Source organism: Rhinatrema bivittatum, chromosome 17, assembly GCF_901001135.1.
Source record: "Rhinatrema bivittatum chromosome 17, aRhiBiv1.1, whole genome shotgun sequence".
Taxonomy (NCBI): Eukaryota; Metazoa; Chordata; class Amphibia; order Gymnophiona; family Rhinatrematidae; genus Rhinatrema; species Rhinatrema bivittatum.
Window position 1 is genome coordinate 2377727 of NC_042631.1, and position 19172 is coordinate 2396898.

The 19172-nt window shown below is 42.9% G+C and overlaps 1 protein-coding gene across 5 annotated transcripts in view; it reads right to left on the reverse strand.

Moving 5' to 3' along the window:
* The window catches only part of PRDM11 (PR/SET domain 11), a 73638-nt gene extending 57762 nt beyond the window's left edge, over positions 1 to 15876 (reverse strand). For 2 of the 5 annotated variants that reach the window (XM_029582958.1, XM_029582955.1), the window contains exon 1: positions 15269 to 15773. In XM_029582958.1, coding sequence (XP_029438818.1) covers positions 15269 to 15280 — 12 coding nt within the window. In that variant the 5' untranslated portion in view covers positions 15281 to 15773. Of the gene's footprint in view, positions 1 to 15264; positions 15774 to 15793 lie in introns of those variants that run through there. The other 3 variants (XM_029582957.1, XM_029582956.1, XM_029582961.1) reach the window with 3 other exon arrangements.
* Between the last annotated feature and the right edge of the window lie 3296 nt (positions 15877 to 19172).

Below are 19172 nucleotides of genomic sequence, written 5' to 3' on the forward strand. Positions count from 1 at the left end.
CTTGATCTCATTATTCTACTACACGATCTACACTGGTTGTCTGTTTGCTGTAGGTTTGTTTTAAACTGCTCTGTCCTAAGGCTTTATTCTAAGGGAAAGTCTATTTTCCAATATCAGGCTCCCCTAGTATGCAACTCCCTACCATTTGATCTTCAAACATAGAACAACTTTATGAAATGTAGGACGTTGATTAAATCCTGGTTGTATAAGCAGGTTTCTGATTGAGTCCCAGAATGCTTTTATTTTTTTTATTAAGAACATTTTATCACTTGATTTTAATTTTGAGGTAATGTTGAGCTTTGATTTTATATATAATTTTATTCAATGTTGTTTTTACTTTATTGTAATTATCTATGTTGTTTTATTGTACACCATTTTGAAGGCATTGAAAATTGGTAGAGTAAAATTTGAACTTTATCCGCTATGCCACCAGAGCCAATGGAATCTAAATAGAATTGGGAAAATACATTATAGTAATTTCTGCTAACCCCCTTGCAGAGGTATTCTGCACCACCTGAAAAGCATGTACTGTTGCTAATGGCAGAGCAATATGTACTGTGTTGCAGTAGTCAAGTCCAATGATAACCAGTGTCCAAAAATGATTGGCCGACGGAAAATCTGAAGATGTAAAAAAATGTGCTTTTTACTACAGCATTTACCTGAGGCTTATGTGAAAGAGCAGTGTCAAACACCATGCCTAAACTGCAGACCTGATTAGTGACAGCGATCTTACAATCTCCTAGTTGAATGGACAAAAGAACATTTGGTTTCACTTATCTTGACAGAAGAAGAATTTGTGATTCCAGTGAAGATACGTTGAAAGATGCAATTATTTGTATTACTACTGTACATCATTGGCTATTTGCAAACAAATTAAAGTTAAACCTACGGAAAACTGAAATTGTATAACATCAGTGAAGATATGATAGATAACACCTAAATCAAAAAGAATTCTACAAATAGGTAGATATTAAACAACATGGTGGAGGGTGCCGATTCCTGAAGAACTCGCGTCTCCAATGGAAAGCATGATGAAGATACACTCTCTACTACCATATTGGTCTGGTTTCAGTCTTGATCAGAAAGATAAGGTTGAAACTAGGACAATATGGCGTTGCACATCCCCAAGTCAGAAAGTCTAGAAAATAATACATTGTGACTCTAAGAGTCAAAAACAGAAGAGATATCGAGAAACACTGCCCTGCATCAAAACTGTGATGAAACACATCTAGACTGGCCATTAATAGGGTCTCTGTACTATGGTCAGCTCCAAAGTTGAAGTGTTCAGGATCTTTTATAATCTCTCTCACAGGCTTGTAAGCCTATAAGGAAGGAAAGCAGCCTATAGCTTGCAAGACCAGTATGACTAGAATGAGGTTTCTTGAAAATCGGCCCCACACAGTCACATTTAAGGGGTGGGTGGGAGGGATTGAAACAGTTGAGTTTAGCTGCAGAAAAACTTTTCCCATAAATTCACTTAGCTAGAGCATTTCAGTTCCACTGTAGAACAGAGCTCTATTCAAATGTGTTCCCAATTAGCTGGAAATCAATGGCTTAATGCTTTTCAGCTGCTATTACGGGCTTTCCCCAAGCCAGGCAACCAATAGCTAATATTTTTCTTTTTTAAAGCCACAAAACAATTTAAAATCCAACCATTTTGCCTATTTAATTAAATTAAAGCAGCCCCCTCAAAAAGGCACACAGTAAACCAAATACACAAACTTGGTACTTAACCGCAGATAATTTAAAAAGTAAAGATGTAAACGTAACCAGTCATTCCCAACAACCTGGTAATAAATATTTGTATTCGTTTATTAACATTGTTTATGTGGAGGAGTAGCCTAGTGCTTAGAGCAGGGGGCTATGAACCAGGAGACCAGGGTTCGAGTCCCGCTGTCGTTCCTTGTGACCTTGGGCAAGTCACTTTACCCTCCATTGCCTCAGGTACAAACTTAGGGCAGGAATGATGAATCCCGTGAAAAAGGGGGCGGTGTGATTTCACCCGCAGCAGTGGGGCTGGCTGCAGCCTTTCACAGCGAATAGCGACACCGTAAAAGATGTAGCTATTCGCCGTGCTACTGCCGGCGATAATGTTCCTCACATTATCGCCGGCAGGGGTGCCGCGTCCGACTCCTCCCCCTCCCCTCCCTCTAATTTGCATTATATTGCATGCGAAAAGGCCCTAATGCTTTGAAAAATAACCCCCTTAGATTGTAAGCCCTCTGGGGATAGGGAAATACCTACAGCACCTGAATGTAATCTGCAGACTATAAAAAATCGAAGTAAAATAAAATATTGATTTTGGAAGTTTGGTTTTAGTATTATTGTATTAGCTTATTCATGACTTAGAATTAAATTAATATTATCTGACCTTATTTTTATTTAATAAAATGTAAGAATCACTTTCCAGATTTACTTTAAAATCGCTTGATGTGATGTACAATGAAGAACAATAAATATACTAAAACAAAATTACAATAAAAACCTTATCGAGCCGAAGACAATGTCCCTTTGGGTCTTCTGGGCACATTTACGGCAATCCTGGACGTCATGCGATGCCCCCAGGCAGAGAACACATTCATCATGGGGGTCCGTGACAGACTTGGTCCTCAGGCACAGAGATCCGTCACTGGAAACCAGACGTGGCCATGATGGGCCAAAATAAATGGGAAACAATATCAAAATCGATGCAGCGGGCATTGAAGGTCAGAGGACACCAAAGCACTGCCGCCGCTGGGGAATCGACCACGAAAGGAAACAGCAATAAACGATGAGAATCCTGACTAGAACCACTCCAGGGAGGATCAAGAGGGACCCGGCATCGAAATGTAGTGAGAAAACTGGGTTATTAGCAAAAAACTGGAAATTTTCCAACACAGGCCAAAAAGGCCAAAAGTGAGCTGACCAACTGTGATGCTGTCAGCTCTGTGGAAAAAGAGACTGAAGGGGGATCCTGCATCCTTGGCATGCCCAGTGTGCCACGTCACAGTTCTAGAAACGTTGACATACGTTTCCCATGTTGGGCTCCATCTGATGATGTCACCCATGTGTGAAGACTGACATCTTGCTTGTGCTCGAAGAAAATCAAATACCTTCCTTCCCATACCTCACAGATCATTATTCACATCCTTAACTACTATGGCCAGATCTCCCTCCATACACCTCAGTGGTCATCAATCAGGTCTTTAGTTTCCCTCGGGAATCACATTACATCTTTTTTCCTCTCTAACTTCCATGGCAATTCATTCCATTTATTGACACAGTTTGTTAATGTTTGTGTTATACACATCGCTTGGAGCCCCCAGGTAAGGCAATCAACAAACACATTAAAGTAAATTAAATATTGCTGTCCCAAGTTATTTATTTATGGGATTTTTTGGCACACTGTGCGCTAGTGTGCCTTCTCCTCAGGTAGCAAGCACTGGATTTCCAGTGCCCACCAGCTAAAGATTTATAAACCCAGTTCAGAAGATCTGTAAACTGTCCCATAAAATATGACCAAAAATCAAAAAGTAATAAATCCACCTCATTAAAGAAATGTCATAGAAGGTGCCTGTAAGTTAGACCATCATACTAGGCATCATCAGATAAATGTAATAAAACATTTGTCAAATCTTCTGCCTTATATATAATCATCAGTCTATTTCAGTCTTTAAATAGAATTTTTAAAGGTTTTTTTGTTGCCTATAAAATTTACATTTCAATGCAGCTCAAAGAGACTTATCTTATCTCATGGTGCCAAAAACCACCAAACGGCTGTTGTTCATGCTTTGAAAAAGACACCTCAGTGTGCCCAGCCTGACACGGGATGGTGAAGCAGTATGCACAGTGGCATATAGACCAGAAATGATGTCAAACCCACATCTGCTTTCATAAAATATGACAGACACATCTGGCATGCCAAATTTGATTCCTTTTAGAGTGCTACAGACTACAGCTGATCCTGAACTTTCAACTCATTTCTTCTGCAATTAAGAGCTTCTCCCAGGCTCTCTTGTCTCTGCCACCTGCAGTGGTTATTCTCTGGCATACGCCCTCTGAGCCTCATATCATGATCTCTTGTCCTAGAATTTTCCTTGCACTACACATGGTTTGCTTCTTGAACAAAACTTAAAACTCTGAGGCATCTGAATGCCTATCAGAGCTGCCCCTTCCCCAATATACTCTTATTTTGACAGGGCTATTGGTGCAGACTTTTAGCTATTTTAATAGCCCTTTCCCGGACTGCCTCCTACCCTCCAGAACCAGACCCAGTACTCCAGGTAAGATCTCAACTACTAAAAGGTTAATTTGGGAGCTTGTCCTGCGTACGAATTCCAGTCACGATGGGAGCATATTTTAGTTATTATCTTATGGCCTTGGGACAGGAGAGAGAATAAGGAATAAAATATAAGAAAGTCTGAGGATCGATTGAGTGCATCAAGGTGTGGACTCTTGCCTTTGGGGAACAGAACTGAAGGACAGGGTATGTGATGTGCACCAAGCATGAGAGAGGCCTGGGGGATGATCACATCTGACGGGGCAGTGGCAGGGGGCACAGAGAAAGGCATGGGTATGTGATGTGCACCAAGCACGAGAGAGGCCTGGGGGATGATCACATCTGACGGGGCAGTGGCAGGGGGCAGAGAGAAAGGCATGGGTATGTGATGTGCACCAAGCAGGAGAGAGGCCTGGGGGATGAGCACATCTGACGGGGCAGTGGCAGGGGGCACAGAGAAAGGCATGGGTATGTGATGTGCACCAAGCATGAGAGAGGCCTGGGGGATGATCACATCTGACGGGGCAGTGGCAGGGGGCACAGAGAAAGGCATGGGTATGTGATGTGCACCAAGCATGAGAGAGGCCTGGGGGATGATCACATCTGACGGGGCAGTGGCAGGGGGCACAGAGAAAGGCATGGGTATGTGATGTGCACCAAGCATGAGAGAGGCCTGGGGATGAGCACATCTGACGGGGCAGTGGCAGGGGGCACAGAGAAAGGCATGGGTATGTGATGTGCACCAAGCATGAGAGAGGCCTGGAGGATGATCACATCTGACGGGGCAGTGGCAGGGGGCAGAGAGAAAGGCATGGGTATGTGATGTGCACCAAGCACGAGAGAGGCCTGGGGGATGATCACATCTGACGGGGCAGTGGCAGGGGGCAGAGAGAAAGGCATGGGTATGTGATGTGCACCAAGCACGAGAGAGGCCTGGGGGATGATCACATCTGACGGGGCAGTGGCAGGGGGCACAGAGAAAGGCATGGGTATGTGATGTGCACCAAGCACGAGAGAGGCCTGGGGGATGATCACATCTGACGGGGCAGTGGCAGGGGGCACAGAGAAAGGCATGGGTATGTGATGTGCACCAAGCACGAGAGAGGCCTGGGGGATGATCACATCTGACGGGGCAGTGGCAGGGGGCACAGAGAAAGGCATGGGTATGTGATGTGCACCAAGCACGAGAGAGGCCTGGGGGATGATCACATCTGACGGGGCAGTGGCAGGGGGCACAGAGAAAGGCATGGGTATGTGATGTGCACCAAGCACGAGAGAGGCCTGGAGGATGATCACATCTGACGGGGCAGTGGCAGGGGGCACAGAGAAAGGCATGGGTATGTGATGTGCACCAAGCACGAGAGAGGCCTGGGGGATGATCACATCTGACGGGGCAGTGGCAGGGGGCACAGAGAAAGGCATGGGTATGTGATGTGCACCAAGCACGAGAGAGGCCTGGGGGATGATCACATCTGACGGGGCAGTGGCAGGGGGCACAGAGAAAGGCATGGGTATGTGATGTGCACCAAGCACGAGAGAGGCCTGGGGGATGAGCACATCTGACGGGGCAGTGGCAGGGGGCACAGAGAAAGGCATGGGTATGTGATGTGCACCAAGCATGAGAGAGGCCTGGGGGATGATCACATCTGACGGGGCAGTGGCAGGGGGCACAGAGAAAGGCATGGGTATGTGATGTGCACCAAGCATGAGAGAGGCCTGGGGGATGAGCACATCTGACGGGGCAGTGGCAGGGGGGCAGAGAGAAAGGCATGGGTATGTGATGTGCACCAAGCACGAGAGAGGCCTGGGGGATGATCACATCTGAGGGGGCAGTGGCAGGGGGCACAGAGAAAGGCATGGGTATGTGATGTGCACCAAGCAGGAGAGAGGCCTGGGGGATGATCACATCTGACGGGGCAGTGGCAGGGGGCAGAGAGAAAGGCATGGGTATGTGATGTGCACCAAGCACGAGAGAGGCCTGGGGGATGAGCACATCTGACGGGGCAGTGGCAGGGGGCAGAGAGAAAGGCATGGGTATGTGATGTGCACCAAGCACGAGAGAGGCCTGGGGGATGATCACATCTGACGGGGCAGTGGCAGGGGGCACAGAGAAAGGCATGGGTATGTGATGTGCACCAAGCATGAGAGAGGCCTGGGGGATGAGCACATCTGACGGGGCAGTGGCAGGGGGCACAGAGAAAGGCATGGGTATGTGATGTGCACCAAGCATGAGAGAGGCCTGGAGGATGAGCACATCTGACGGGGCAGTGGCAGGGGGCAGAGAGAAAGGCATGGGTATGTGATGTGCACCAATAACGAGAGAGGCCTGGGGGATGAGCACATCTGACGGGGCAGTGGCAGGGGGCACAGAGAAAGGCATAACCAGTAGAAAAAAAAGGAAGTGATAAAGTCTCTGTTTATTGTTCTAAAACTGAAAGTGTTGTTTTTCATAATTATCCAGCTTTGTTATAAGCCCTTTAAAGGGGCACTATTTATTTATTTATTTATTTAAACTCTTTTAATATACCGATGCTCAAGACGAAGTCTTATCGTACCGGTTTACAGCATAACCGGGGGAAAACCATTTAACTAGAAAGAAAGTTACAATAAACAGGGGGTACAATTCAGGGCCATTAAGAGAGAGAGAATTAGTTTAACTTAACGCTACAAAAGCAGTCGTACAAAAAGGCAGAAAATACAATTGACTAGCTTGGGGTGCTGATTTAGCAGCGAGTTTAAATAAACAGTTCCTTTGGATAAGGGGCAGAGGCGGCAGCCGGAAGAGCAAGGGAGGGCAGGGGAAGTGGGTAAAGCGTCCAGGAGAGGAGGAAGGTGATAAGGAAGAGGTGTGAGAGTCAATGCGAGTTGGGGAGGGTCTCATCAGGGGAAGGCTTTCAGTTTCTTTCTGAAGGACAGGTGACATTCTTCCTGGCGTAGATCCGGGGGTAGGGAATCCCAATGGTGTGGTGCTCGGTTTTGAATGGCGTTGTGTATGGAGGAGCCTGGGGCATGCCATATATTCATAAACAAAAGAAAAAACTTTTAATTTAGGACTGTTCCCTAATGATAAAATCTTCCCTTCCAAGCAAATGTTTAAAATGGTTCAATTCAAATCCAAAGCTGCTGTCAGTCTTGGCTTTAGGCTCAGATGTTTGCATGGGAGGAAACCAGAAGCAGATAGACTGCCCAGCAAAGTGGGTTTCTCAGTCGTGATCATGCCCAGACCTTCAGCTGGTGCAGCCAGTTTATTTTTAATTATGAATTTAGCATTTTAACTGATCACATCATAAGGAATAAGCAACAACCCTAAACTATAAGAGAAAACATAGATATAATTTTAAATTACCGGTCCATGTTGGCACATGTATAACTTGTAATCTATACCAATTAACCTTGAATATCCTTTTGTGCCTTTTTGTAAACCGTTGTGATGGTGATTTAACTTAACGGTATAGAAAAAAAAAGTTTTTTTTAAAATAAATTATAAACAGAAATAAAGATCAGTACATAATGTGTAGGTGATACCTTTTTACTGGACTAACAGTACATTTGTGACAAGCCTCTGCAAGCACTGCTTCCTTATTCAGGTCAATTCATTGATTTCTGAGTAGCCAACTGGACTAACATGGCAGCCACATGACAAGATGATCATAAACATGAAGGGATTCCAAGACAGGAAAACCAAACCCCTCACACCGCAGACAGATGATGAATTGCTAAGAGAAATCAGGGAAGCTAACTAATTTGGCAGTGCAATAATAATGGGAGATTGCAATTACCCCAACACTGACTGGGTAAATGTAACATCAGGACTTGCTAGAGACATAAAGTTCCTGGATGTAATAAATGATTGCTTCATGGAGCAATTGGTTCAGGAACCAACAAGAGAGGGAGCTATTTTAGATTTAATTCTTAGTGGAACGCAGGATTTGGTGAGAGAGGTAATGGTGATGGGGCCACTTGGCAACAGTGATCATAACATGATCAGATTTAAACTAATAACTGGAAGGGGGACAATAAGTAAATCTGCAGCTCTAACACTAAATTTTCAAAAGGGAAATTTTGATAAAATGAGGAAAATAGAAAAAATCTGAAAGGTGCAGCTGCAAAGGTTAAAAGTGTACAACAGGCGTTGACATTGTTTAAAAATACAATCTTAGACCCGCAATCTAGATGTAGTCCATTTATTAAGAAAGGTAAAAGGAAGGCAAAACGATTTCCAGCATGGTTAAAAGGTGAGGTGAAAGAGGCTATTTTAGCCAAAATAACATTCTTCAAAAATTAGAAGAAGGATCCATCTGAAGAAAATAGGAAAAAGTATAAGCATTGTCAAGTTAAGTGTAAGTAATTGATAAGGCAGGATAAGAGAGAATTTGAAATGAAGTTGGCCATAGAGGCAAAAACTCATAATTATTACTTTTTAAAATATATCTGAAGCAAGAGACCTGTAAGGGAGTCGGTTGGACTGTTAGATGACCGAGGAGTTAAAGGGGCTCTTAGGGAAGATAAGGCCATTGCAGAAAGACTAAATGAATTCTTTGCCTCCGTGTTTACTAATGAGGATCCGGAAATGGTTTTAAAGGGTGATGAGTCAAATGAAGTGAACCAAATCACTGAGAACCTAGAAGATGTAGTAGGCCAGATTGACAAACTAAAGATTAGCAAATCACCTGGACCGGATAGTTTGCACCCCAGGGTTCTGAACTAAAAAATGAAATTTCAGATCTATTAGTTAAAATTTGTAACCTATCATTAAAATCATCCATTGTACCTGAAGACTGGAGGGTGGCCAATGTAACCCCAATATTTAAAAAGGGCTCTAGGGGCGATATGGGAAACTATAAACCAGTGAGCCTGACTTCAGTGCCAGGAAAAATAGTGGAAACTATTCTAAAGATCAAAATCACAGAACATATAGAAAGACATGGTTTAATGGAACAAAGTCAGCATGGATTTACCCAGGGCAAGTCTTGCCTCACAAATCTGCTTCACTTTTTTGAAGGAGTTAATAAACATGTGGATAAAGGTGAACCGGTAGATATAGTATACTTGGATTTTCAGAAGGCGTTTGACAAAGTTCCTCATGAGAGGCTTCTAGGAAAAGTAAAAAGTCATGGGATAGGTGGCGATGTCCTTTCGTGGATTGCAAACTGGCTAAAAGACAGGAAACAGAGAGTAGGATTAAATGGACAATTTTCTCAGTGGAAGGGAGTGGGCAGTGGAGTGCCTCAGGGATCTGTATTGGGACCCTTACTTTTCAATATATTTATAAATGATCTGGAAAGAAATACGACGAGTGAGATAATCAAATTTGCAGATGACACAAAATTGTTCAGATTAGTTAAATCACAAGCAGATTGTGATAAATTGCAGGAGGACCTTGTGAGACTGGAAGATTGGGCATCCAAATGGCAGATGAAATTTAATGTGGACAAATGCAAAGTGATGCATATAGGGGAAAATAACCCATGCTGTGGTCACACGATGTTGGGCTCCACATTTGGAGTTACCACCCAGGAAAGAGATCTAGGCAGCATAGTGGATAATACATTGAAATCGTCGGCTCAGAGTGTTGTGGCAGTCAAAAAAGCAAACAGAATGTTAGGAATTATTAGGAAGGGAATGGTGATTAAATGGAAAATGTCATAAAGCCTCTGTGTTGCTCCATGGTGAGACCGCACCTTGAATACTGTGTACAATTCTGGTCGCCGCATCTCAAAAAAGATATAATTGCACTGGAGAAGGTACAGAGAAGGGCGACCAAAATGATAAAGGGGATGGAACAGCTCCCCTATTAGGAAAGGCTGAAGAGGTTAGGGCTGTTCAGCTTGGAGAAGAGACGACTGAGGAGGGATATGATAGTGGTGTTTAAGATCATGAGAGGTCTAGAATGGGTAAATGTGAATTGGTTATTTACTCTTTCGGATAATAGAAAGACTAGGGGGGCACTCCATGAAGTTAGCAAGTAGCACATTTAAAACTAATCGGAGAAAGTTCTTTTTCACTCAACGCATAATTAAACTTTGGAATTTGTTGCCAGAGGATGTGGTTAGTGCAGTTAGTGTAGCTGGAACATAAGAAAATGCCATACTGGGTCAGACCAAGAGTCCATCAAGCTCAGCATCCTGTTTCCAACAGAGGTCAATCCTGGCAAGTACCCAAACACTAGGTAGATCCCACGCTACTGATGCCAGTAATAGCAGTGGCTCTTCCCTAAGTAAACTTGATTAATAGCAGGTAATGGACTTCTCCTCCAAGAACTTATCCAAACCTTTTTTAAACACCTCTCCTTGCAAGTGTCATTTGGCTTATAGACTGTGGGGCAGAGGGCAGCTGGGAAGGCCAGCCAGTAAGCCACAGCAGTGGTTGAGCTTAGAGATAAAAAGAGTTTACTGGAGTGCACAGCGAGCACTGAGAGTTAAGCAGGTGCAGATTTTGCATGCACAGTGAGGTGGGGAGCAGAAAATGATAAAGTAGGGACAGAAATAATACTCTGATTTCTTGCTGAGTCAGAGAAATGAAGGGGAGTAGAAAAAATAGAAATAAAGCCAAGAGATGCAGGAGTAGAGTGAGAAATGTTCAGGGAAAACGATTGTTCCTATTTTAGATGCATTCAATAAGTGACAGGGGAGAGCTCAACAAGGACGACAGAAGCAAGAAGCACTCGCTGTCATCAGCAGGTCCTGCAGACTTTCATGGGAGGAGATGAGAGGGTGAAGGCCATGAAGGAAAACGGAAAAACTCAGCAACCATGAAAGGTGAACAGTTCAATGATGATTTATTAAAAGAACGCTGAAGAATCAGTTAGACAGGTAAGAAGAAAAGCAATCCAAGACTTTATCAAAAACCTTCACGGAGTCAAAGGCTGCAAAGAGATCAAGAAGGGCAAATACAGAAGATGAGCCAGCTGGACGGGATCTCAGAAGATGGACAAAGATGGGATCAGTGGAATAAGCAGAATGAAGGCCAGGGACCATGAGCAGGAATAAGAGTGTCAAATCCTGAGAGCAGCCTGTACACAGCATGCTCAGGGACTCTAGACAAGAAAGAACATAACGAGGCAGGGCGACAACTGACAAGGACAAGAGGCTCGAGAACGTTGCTCCAGAATAAGCCTAACAGGCGCCTCTTTGAAAGCAGACAAGAGCCTCTTCTCCCTCCATCCTATGCTACTGAACATGTTGATGAAGCTGAAATAGAGAGGCATAAGCTTGTCTGGCGTGAAATGCAATGTAGGGAAGTGGAAGGTGGGATAAAGGCTCGACTGGGGATAATCTAATCTGTTCCAAGACTGAGTACAGACACTGCTCAAGGCCAATTATTCTAAGTGAATGAATGAATGAACTGCTTCACTGGCCAACTTGCCTAGAACAATAAAGGCACATATACTGGGCACATGGGGGCCTATTTATTAATGTGCAACTTTTGTACCACAGGGAAAACTAGCAAGGGATTTCAGCACGTTACGGAAATCATGGTGGCTATCCAGCCTGGGACTGCCATGTTTGAAAGAGGCTGCATTGTTTCAAAACTTCATGGGGTCTAGTGGGACCCTCTCGTCCTCAATCCCCTCCCATAAAATAAAAATGAGCCTGCCCCAAGTTTTCAAAATGGTGCTGGCTGACCCTTAAGCACTGCATTGCCCTTTTCACATTGGGGGCATTTTCTGTCAAGGGGGCAAGGCTGATTCTTACTAATTTTTATTTTATACAAACATAAAGCACTCTGTTAGAGGAGTACGTCCGATCTGGACAGTGCTTTGTTATACTAAATAACTGCATTTCTACTTATTTTGTTTTGCCCACAGAAAGGCTATTTTGTCAGAATGTGCAACATTGTCAATACAGCTGAGCATTTACTTCAGATAAACATTTGGCCTTTTGTCATGACAGCAGGAGAGCACAGCTCGCGCAGCCTGGTTTCCGGCGCTATAGGAATTTCCTTCTGCAAGGCGATGGAAAGCTGGCTTGCCCTCATTAAGCAGGAGCAGGAGCAGGAATCCTGTCTGTGGGTGTAGCTTCAGGTGTGCCTCGGCTGAGTCACAACCATGCTTTCTAGGTACAGTGTTTCTCAATCAAGCCCAGAGCTCGAGGAACGGTTGCTTAACTTCCACAGTGTTATTAAACACATTACTCTTTCCCGGAGGCAGCTATTTATGGTATTTTTCCCCATGACAAACATTTTTAGTTCTTCCAGTCCTGGATTCTTCCTCGGATTACAAATGAATGGATTTAAGGACAGAAAGAGGCAGCAGTATCCTGGCTTTCTCCAATTGTTTGTTTCTTTATCTGGCATAACCGCCTTCTAGTCTTCAGTGAAAATACTGTGGGAGCAACAGCTCGGTACTAGTGATCTCCAACATGACTTAGGAATATTTTGGTATTTACAGGGTCCACAGCTTCATCCCTTGATACAGCAATGGCTGCAAGTGTACTACATAAATAGTCCTTGCTCCTTTCCCTCCTTGGTATCAGCATAAACACCCGTAAAGGCTGACATTTCATTCTAGCTTTATTCATCTTGCGGGAAATTAAAACCCGAAGAGTAGCCTGAGTGCAGTGTGGGGGCAGGGAGTGCCCCGAATCAGTGCTTTACACCTGTGGTTTTTATGCCCTTTCACTTCCATGACTGCTGCAGGGAGAAAGCGCCATGGACACAGGGGCCTTTTTTTTTTTGCACAAAAAACAACAAGTATACATTTAAAAAGGCAAATCTACATGTATTATTTTCCTCCCCTGACCAGGAATGGCACCCTCTAATGCAGCTTAAAGAACGTACGCCATGCAAACCCACGTGTGCAAATTTAGCTGGATTAAGGCTGGGCCATTTTCAGACAGCTCCTTAATCTGGTAAATCATCATTTACCACTCTAAATGACTTCAGAAAATTGCCTTCTAAATTCAAAGACTAAAAATAAACCTGGCACAAAAAATAGGATGGAATATTCCCTCCAGCAAAAGACAGTGTCCAGAAACCCCACACTACAGGATTTTGTCACCTTTAACATCTTCATTTTTCCTCTCATCAACTCAGACAGCAAGCTAATGCAGGAGATAAGGGAAACTGTGTAGCCACAAAAATCACAAGCCTCAGAAAACTTTCGGCTAGAAGTTAACTCCTGCAGACGGTGATCCCTATACCCTGTAATAAAGGCTCATTCCCATCATTATCTTCCGCCCCTTTAATGGTGCCTGACTCACTGCTATACAATTCAGTGAAGCCATCATTATCCCATGAATGGAGTCTCATTTACCGGAATATAGGCTATGACAGCAGAACCAAAGCCTCCCTAAAGCATTTCCCACTTTTAACAAAGTTAGTATTCTTGAAGTCCAAGAACTTGATTTTCATGTGACCTACCTCCTCCTCCTCTACTCTAATATTAAACACAGTGTCTGATAATCACTGGAGCAAAAGTGATTACATCTCCCCATTGGTAAGCATCAAGTCAAGTGCTGCCTCCTCCCCTGCAGATTCTGTTACTATTTGCTTGAGGGAGGTGTCTCTAAAGACAATCCATGATCTCTCTACTTCTAGCTATTTTTGCAGACAGGATACTACAATCAATCTCTGGCAAATTAAAATGTCCTATTCCAACAACCAAGCACAACACCTACATCCTGTTATAACACACACAAAAATAGTCAAATAGATTTTGACAGTCAGAGATTATACATATTTTATATTTCTCAGAACCCCAAGTTAAAAAAAAAGTTTTATCTAGCCTTATTAAAGATAATTTGAATTTACAAAGATAAAATTAAAATATCATGAATCAAGTAAAACTATAAATTCTGAGGTTGACTAGTTTGCCTACTGGAATGTTTGACAAGGCAGAAGTATACAGCTTTGTTAGCTAGAAATTTTAAAAGAAGAGTTTTGTTATTTTATTTATAAAATGTATAAACTGCACTATCATCACTTATAGGCAGTTATACAAATCAACACCCATAAAATCAGAATAAAACATACAAATATTTGAGTAATCCAAATAACATCCCTGAAATTATGCAACCTTACATCTCCTGTTAATATTTAGCAAAGCTAAAGGCCTCCTTAATTTGCAACACCAAAAATTAAAATAGAAGGCAGCCCAGTCAATGATCCACCATCAATGGGGTTCAATACCTAACCAAACAAGTGGCAAAGTTAATGCTAATCTCAGTGGAGACCGCATTAGTCCAAAACCAGCCAACATAAGAGATGACTAGAAAGCCAAAAACTACAGAAGTGGAATAGAAGAGAAAGCAGGTTTCCACCAAATTCAATTATAAAACTCCAGCAGCACTCTCTGCATGTTCACCACTGCATCTATCTTGTCTCCCCCTCCTTGCTTTCTAAAGATTATCAGCATTTTTCATAAGACTGTGCTTTGTAGGCTAGCCAAACATCCTGACAGGCATTTAACCTTCTCATCAACTGCTAATCTTACCCCTAGATCTGTTTATTAAAGTGCTTCCACCTAGGACTCTCTGACACAACATTCACATTCTTCTTTATATGCTTCAACCCTGTCTCCACATCAGATGCATCTAAAAGCACTATGAAGAAAGTGCATAGCTGAAAGCTGAATACACACATGAACATTGTATCTCTGCTATCGTTACTATGCATTTGTTTTCTATTAAAGAAAAAAAAGCTTTCCTTTCCTAACTGCTTCTTGTAACCCTATGAAATATTGTCTATTAAACAACAGATCTAAGCATATGAACAACTTTGCTTAGATGAGGAAGATTACAAAAAAGCCTGCCTCTTTCGCTGAAAAAAAGCCTATGAAGAAAATCAGGAAGCAGGAGAAGGAAGGGAAGGGGCATTTTCTATCCAGCACTCAATTGTAACCATGGAAAAGCCTCATTCAGTTTCTAAATAGAAACAGCATATTATAAATGTCAATTGAATTATTATAAAGTCACAAAGCAGCAGTTTTTGTAAGAACATTTTAGAGTCCTATTTAGTTTCAAACATATAGGAACAAGAGCAAAGAGAAACTGCTTAAGTATACTTACTGACCATTATCTTCATACCCGCCAATATCTTTTTTCAAAATTTGTCTTCTGGTCTTCTTTCAATATAATCTGTATAACTATGTATACCATTCACTCACTGATATCTTCATATACGTCTGAAGAGACTCATTCACTCAAAACTATCCCCAAACAAGTCAGTGTGATTTGACAGTTGTACATCAGAACTTGTTCATTTTAGTTTCGTTTTTTCATCTGCTGCAAAGCACTGGAGCCTAGCAATACACAAGTCTGCATCTGGGTGTGAACTGTGCATATTCCTTCCCATGCATGTACTCTCTGTCTCTCAATGCCCATCCCCCTTCCTCAGCACTCACTCTCTCTCTTAATTCGCCCCCTCCCTCCCCAGCAGTCACACACTCCCTCTCTCGCTGGCTCAACCCTTCCCCATCCTCCACCGTCGCTCTGTCAATCACCCCACCTCTCGTCCTTAGCAGCTTCTCTCAACCTGTCTCCCATCCCCAGCAGTCCCTCTCAACTCTCCACCCCCATCCACAGCAGTCTCTCTTACCCTGTCTCCAGCCAGAAGGCACTTCACCCGCGCGGGCCGATGACGCAACCTCCTTCCACTTCGGCCCGCGCGGGATGATGACGCAACCTCCTCCCCTTCGGCTCGCGCGAGCCGATGACGCTCCCTTCCCCCCCCCCCCCCCCGGCTCGCGCGATCTGATGACGCAAACTCCCCCTTCGGCTTGCGCGATCTGGCGTCGCATAACGTGACGTCACGCATTTTCCTTCTTCCAGTCAGAGCGTCGCAGATCTCTGACGCTGCGTCTTGCTTATGGTGGAGCTGAGCGCTATGACTCGGCTCCCATGCTATAGTAGCGGAAAGACTATCTCTAGTCCTAATGTTACAGTCCGAGCCGCTTAAAGAGCAAGCCCCCCGCTATACCACGCCTCTGCACTACCTGCTTCCTGGAGGCTGATGTCCCCCCATAACATTTTTGTCAATGTAGGCGTGCCTTGGGTTTGAAAAGGTCGGAAACAAACACTCACTGAGTCAGGTGAAAGAAAGACTTCTTAAATGCAAGGGCTTTTTTTATTTATATATTATTATTATTATTAATATCTATCCTAACCTGCAGCATGCAGATTCCACTACTCAGATCCAAACACGGCACTGCCAATGTGCTTCAGTCCTGACCAGTAGCGTCCCCTGCTATCCCAGCATTGAAAGCCCCACCCAGCTCTACCAGACTGCTAATGCACCTCAGTTCTGGAGCACTCCCTTTAAATATTACACAGAAGAGGGCAGCAAGGCCTGGGAAGTTGGTCAGAAGTCATTGATATGTTCATCTGTGCTGCACAAGTTCAAAGGAGTGGCCTTGGGCACAGTTGGAACATAACTTGGAGTGCTGTGGGTTAAAAATGACGAGATAAGCTTATTTTTTAAAGTATAACCAAATTGACCATGGTGTTAAATGGAAATCTGTAATCAGTTTGAAGGATCTCCTTAGTTGGCTTCAATCTGAACCACCAGGGGCCCCATAGTCTTGTGGGACCCACTTGCACAGCTTCTTCAGACTAACAAATAGAGGAGGGGGTGGGGAAAGGATCATATTTGTTGGATGAAAGCACTTGGGGTACATGAGAAGTAAATCTGGCCCTGCAGAGATCAGAAGTAAAGGCTGGTGGTTCTTGTGAAAACAAAGGAATAGGGAAGATGTGGCTGAGCTAATGAGCAGCTGCAGACAAGGTGCTAAAAATTATCATGAACCTTAATGGATAGCAAGACCCATGCTTTACAGGCTGATGAAATTTAGATGCTTAACTATATGGAACCCAGACTCTGCCTGTGTCAGTAAGATCATCCTAGTACCAGAAAATACACCTGATTAAGTCTGTACATGAATATATCTTGTCATTCTGCTGTCCTGCTGCCTCTCAGAGCTGAACCCAGGACCAAATATCAAATTCCTGTTTCCTATATGCTTCTGAGAGAAGCATGTGTGAAGATTTTCCAGTACTAAGATCCACTCAGGTCTGCCAATGCACCTGAGTCCTGACCAGCTTCCTCTGCTATGTTAAAACTGAGCTTGTTTAGTATCTTGCTTGACTTTCCTATATTATTTCTTGGCTGCACATACCTTTTTAAGAATCCAGCAATATAATGTATTTAATTTAAAAGCTTGTATCCCATAAATATCTTTGTATTCCATTGTGGCTAAGGAAAATAAAATATTCACAATAACAGTTTCATAACAATAAAACAAGAACATTGAGACATAGATCAGAATGAAGTCCACACCACATACTATCATATGAAGTAGGCAGGCTTTAGCTGTTTTCAGAATGAGTTGGAACAGCAGGTTAATTATAACTCTTCTGAGAGAAAATTCCAAAGACTAGGCTCTGCAATGGAAAAAGCCCAGTCTCGGATGGTGCACCACATAGTGATGGTACTTCCAATAGGTCTTTATTAGCAGAGTGAAATGTTCTTCTGGGATGGTAAATCCACAATATGGAATTCAGGCTGGAGTGTTTAATGCTTTATAAATTATTATAGCGACTTTAAATTTAATCCTGTATGTAATTGGAAGTCAGTGCTGGCTTTGTAAAATCGTTGTAATATGTTGTCTAAGGTCCATAAAAGACAGGACCTGTGCTGCCAAATTTTGTACAATCTGAAGGGGTTTAAGAAGTGAATCAAGCAAAGCAAGATATAGAGTACTACAATAATCCAAACTGGTCAGGAGCAGCGCTTGAACCACCAAACAAAAGTCCTCAGGCGATAATACAATTTGTTTTGCTTTTTTTAAATGAATTTCTGACACATGCCCTTCTGTGAGTCCGGGGTGAATCTTTTCTAATTCAGGGATTTGACTGGCAGAGAGAGAAGTGGTTGTAGCTTTTACTATTCATTCCACAGTGGGGCAGAGGGAAAGTCTTAGCATTAATGATAACAGCCTGCAGTACAGAATGAAGTACCTGCTGCTGTCAAATCCATTTCATTTTCTTTTACCAGTTATACAGAGAATGTGCTAAGTTATACCCACCATTTTTCACGAGGATTTTACTCATATTTTGAGGTCAAAGGTCTTCAGACTGAAGCCGCCTGGAATTTTTCTGAACATCTGAAATCTGAGCTTGTGGTTTAAATACAAGCTTCATCTCACAGTTCAGAGGAATCATACATTTTCTTCCTCTAGTCTTTATTTTACATCATTCCTTTTTCAGGTAAGATACTCCTGGAGATATTTGGAGTGTCTTGCACTGCTTGGTAGGGAGTGTAGGAGATCTTCCCAAATTAACTCACCCTACTGCATCTTTTGAGGATCAGTTCTAGGTATGGCATTTTCATTTGAGCGTTGTCTTTTCACTGAAATATACAAAGTTAAAAATTTACCAGATCTTGGGGAACATACTGAAATAAAAGGTTAACAAATAAAAACAACCAGCCCATCCCCCAAGTCATCTGGTCAAGCACTTCCCAAAATGGACTAGGAACATGTTCCACATTTAGTAGTTGCATTTAGAAAGTTTCTCTGGCTTTATAAGATAGCGCTGAAGGTAGTACACAGCTTCCCTTACCTATCACAAGCTCAGTCCCCATATTCTTGCCTTGAACTTGCTATGAATACATTTCTTGCACTGGCCAACAAAATTAAATATTCTTCGGAAAACAGTAGCTCTTTACTCACCTCCATGAATATCCATCCTTAAAACAATAGGTTGGTTGTCTCTCTAAATGGGTTTATTTTGCCCATATGACAGGAATGAACTTTGCTCACAAGCTGGGTGTGATCTCACAGTGTCATATATATATATAGAGAGAGAGAAAGAGAGATAACATATTGAAGTGCACTTGGAAATTATTTTCAATCTAGCCAGTGGCACCTGAGATAATTAGGTCCAGTTACATCTTTTTGCTGAATTTTCCTAGTCTTTGA